The sequence below is a fragment of the Mrakia frigida genome (assembly GCF_051309035.1).
Source record: "Mrakia frigida strain ATCC 22029 unplaced genomic scaffold BDY24scaffold_83, whole genome shotgun sequence".
Taxonomy (NCBI): domain Eukaryota; kingdom Fungi; phylum Basidiomycota; class Tremellomycetes; order Cystofilobasidiales; family Mrakiaceae; genus Mrakia; species Mrakia frigida.
In genome coordinates this window covers 1-2,552 of record NW_027481198.1, presented here as the reverse complement: position 1 = coordinate 2,552, position 2,552 = coordinate 1, and the positions used below count along the sequence as shown (strand labels likewise).

Sequence of the window (2,552 nt, the reverse complement as noted above, 5' to 3'; positions counted from 1 at the left end):
CGAGCGATTCCACCGTCGAGCTCATCTTGCGCTCGTTTCTGGCTCGTTTGGTATGGACTGGAGAGGAGGCAGGGAGGAACGTTTTCTCGGATTAGAGCCTTCTCATACGTCTATTCTCGTGAGTCTACTATCTTCGCTTCTCTTTGGGCTCCTTGTAGAGGAGCGAGGAGCTCAGCTTCGTCCAATGAAAGGAAACGGTTGAGCTCACCTTCTTCTCAATCCGTCTCCTTCAGGTCTCCTTCTCTTCACTACGATCCTCTGGCAGGTCTCTATACACGCTGCTGTCCAACAACCACCACATCAGACATGCTCCTCGCTATCGACATGGACGACTCGTCGACTTCGACCTTTCACCTCCTCTCCTTCCACTGACGGTCCCGCCAGCCTCGTTGGATCGATTCTTCGCGTTCTCAGGCTCTCTCTCTCTCTCTCTCGTTCTCGATGTAAGCAATTCTTCCATCCTTCCATCTTTGCGCCGAGGACGATCTTCTTGGGCTCCTCAGTCGGCAGAGAGAGCTCGAACGAACGAGCTGACCTCTCCCTTTTTCCCTTCCTCTCCTTTCTTGGTCTTCTCTATCCAAATCTTAAATCCTCCAACTCATCAACTACCTCCTCTTGGTCTTCCTGGCGTCCTTTCCAGTTCGGGTCAACGCTCCTTCTCGAACGAGCTCGTCCTCCTCCTTTCCTCCTCCTCGTTGGGTTCGCTCTCGAGAGGCCGGAAGGGACAGGACGGGGAGAGGAAGATTTTCATCAAGGAGAGCGCATAGATACGTCGTGAGTATCTTTTTTCGTCTTCGCTTCTCTCTGGGGTTCTATACAGGGACGGAGGAGCTCAGCTTCATCGAAGGAAGGAAAACGGTCGAGCTCACTTTCTTCCTTTCCCTCCCTTTCTCCTTCGTCTCACTCAGCTGTCCCTCTCTTACCCAGCAGTTCTGCGACTCTACATTCAATCACTTCTCCAACAACCAACCACCACTCCAGACGTCCTTCGTCTTTCCTATCGACGCTGGACGCTCTTCCGACCTCGACCTTCCCTCGTCTCCTCCTTCCCACGGCGGTCCCTCCAGCTCCCGTTCGCTCGGATCTCGTTCTATCGAGCCATCTGTAGCTCTTCTTGTGAGTGTACGCTTTCTATCCTTTTGCCTTCTTGCGAAGAGATGGGTTCAGTCGGGTCCTCAGAGAGCTCGAACGAACGAGCTGACCTCTCTCTCCCTTCTCTCTTGCTTCGATCCCTCTCCTCCTCGCCGTTCTTCTTCTGGATCGCTCTTTCTCTCTCCCAGGATCGCCTACTCCCTCTTCGCCTTCTCTTCGGTCGCCCTTCGCAGTTCGGTCCTACTCTCCTTCTCGATTCAAGCTCAAACGAGGGACGCCATCGGTCAGCTTCGACGCCAGGGACTCGCTCTCGCTTGGATGTATGCTGGTCAGGGAGAGGAGGAGGAAGGGAACAGCGGTCCTGGTTGGAGAGAGGAGAGGGTAAAGAAGAGTCGGGCGTTCCTGTGAGTATAGTTCTTGCTCTGGTTCGAGTGGTAGATGGGTGGGTGGTGCGTTTGGAGGGGGGGAGGGGAGAGATGAGCTCACGTTCGAGCTTCGAGAACGAGTTCTCGAAGGGGAGACTGTTCTCGAGGTGGAGGAAGGCAGCTTGGGATTCGAGGCGACGAGGGAGGATGGCGGGAGAAGGAGCAGAGACGTTCTTGATAGGTTTCTCTTCGTTTTTTGGAGGCGGAGGAGGCGATGTGATGCGACTGCCAAAGATCTCGTTGGCGAAAGTCAGCTTTCCGTTCATCGAGAGTTCGAGGTGGAGTGGGAGACGGGTTTCTGAAGCAAAGGGAGGGAGGGAAGCTTCTGGATAGTTGGGAAACACGCAACGTGGACGCGTCAATCTCGGTTTCACCACGCTGCTTTCTGGAAACAGAGGGGGCCTCAATTTTCAAAGTGTAGAGGGGACGTTTCAGTCTATTGGAGTTGAGACGTGTAGCTTTCAGCACTTTCGACCCTCTACATCGGTCAGGGCGCGTCCTCCTCATCTTCAACCGGCGATTACTACATGAGCACTCGACATTTTTTTTGGTTTTTCTTTGTTTAACATGTCCTCTAAACTGTAGCTTCCAAAGGGTGTAGCTCTCATCTCTCTACGATGAGTTTCAAATTTGACGAAAAAATGTGGATTTTCGAGGTCGATTTTCTCGTTCCCCTGAAAGGCACTGACGCTGAAACTGCTACCCCACAGGCTTCTCGAACAGGGCTACCCGCTCGAACAATCCGTTTGTCGATATTCGCACTTTCAACGAAATCGACCTTCTCGGCCCAGCGCGTCGCTTTCCTCTCTTTCCGTTCCTTCCTCTCCCTCAAACAACAGCTCCCGCTCAACACAGCGAGAAAAGTTCAAAAACGAAAGAAGAAAATCTCGCTAAGTCTTCCGCAGCATTCTCGCTTTCCGAGGTCGCACACGAGAGGGCAGCAAGAGAGACGCGTCCTGCAGTCCTCGCCTGCCTGCTTCCCTTCTCTCTCTCTCTCAGAAGTCAAGAACAGTGAAGGGGGAAAACCGAAAAAAA

The 2,552-nt window shown here is 53.1% G+C and overlaps 1 protein-coding gene across 1 annotated transcript; it reads left to right on the top strand.

Annotated features, from left to right (window-relative positions):
* Positions 1-666: 666 nt before the first annotated feature.
* BDY24DRAFT_405455 (uncharacterized protein) lies at positions 667-1,698 on the top strand (the record flags this gene model as incomplete). Its single annotated transcript, XM_076642647.1, is given in 6 exon segments — positions 667-766; positions 780-783; positions 801-804; positions 913-969; positions 1,069-1,116; positions 1,281-1,698. Coding segments are annotated over 2 exon segments (466 nt in total), but the record flags the coding sequence as incomplete, so codon positions are not given.
* Between the last annotated feature and the right edge of the window lie 854 nt (positions 1,699-2,552).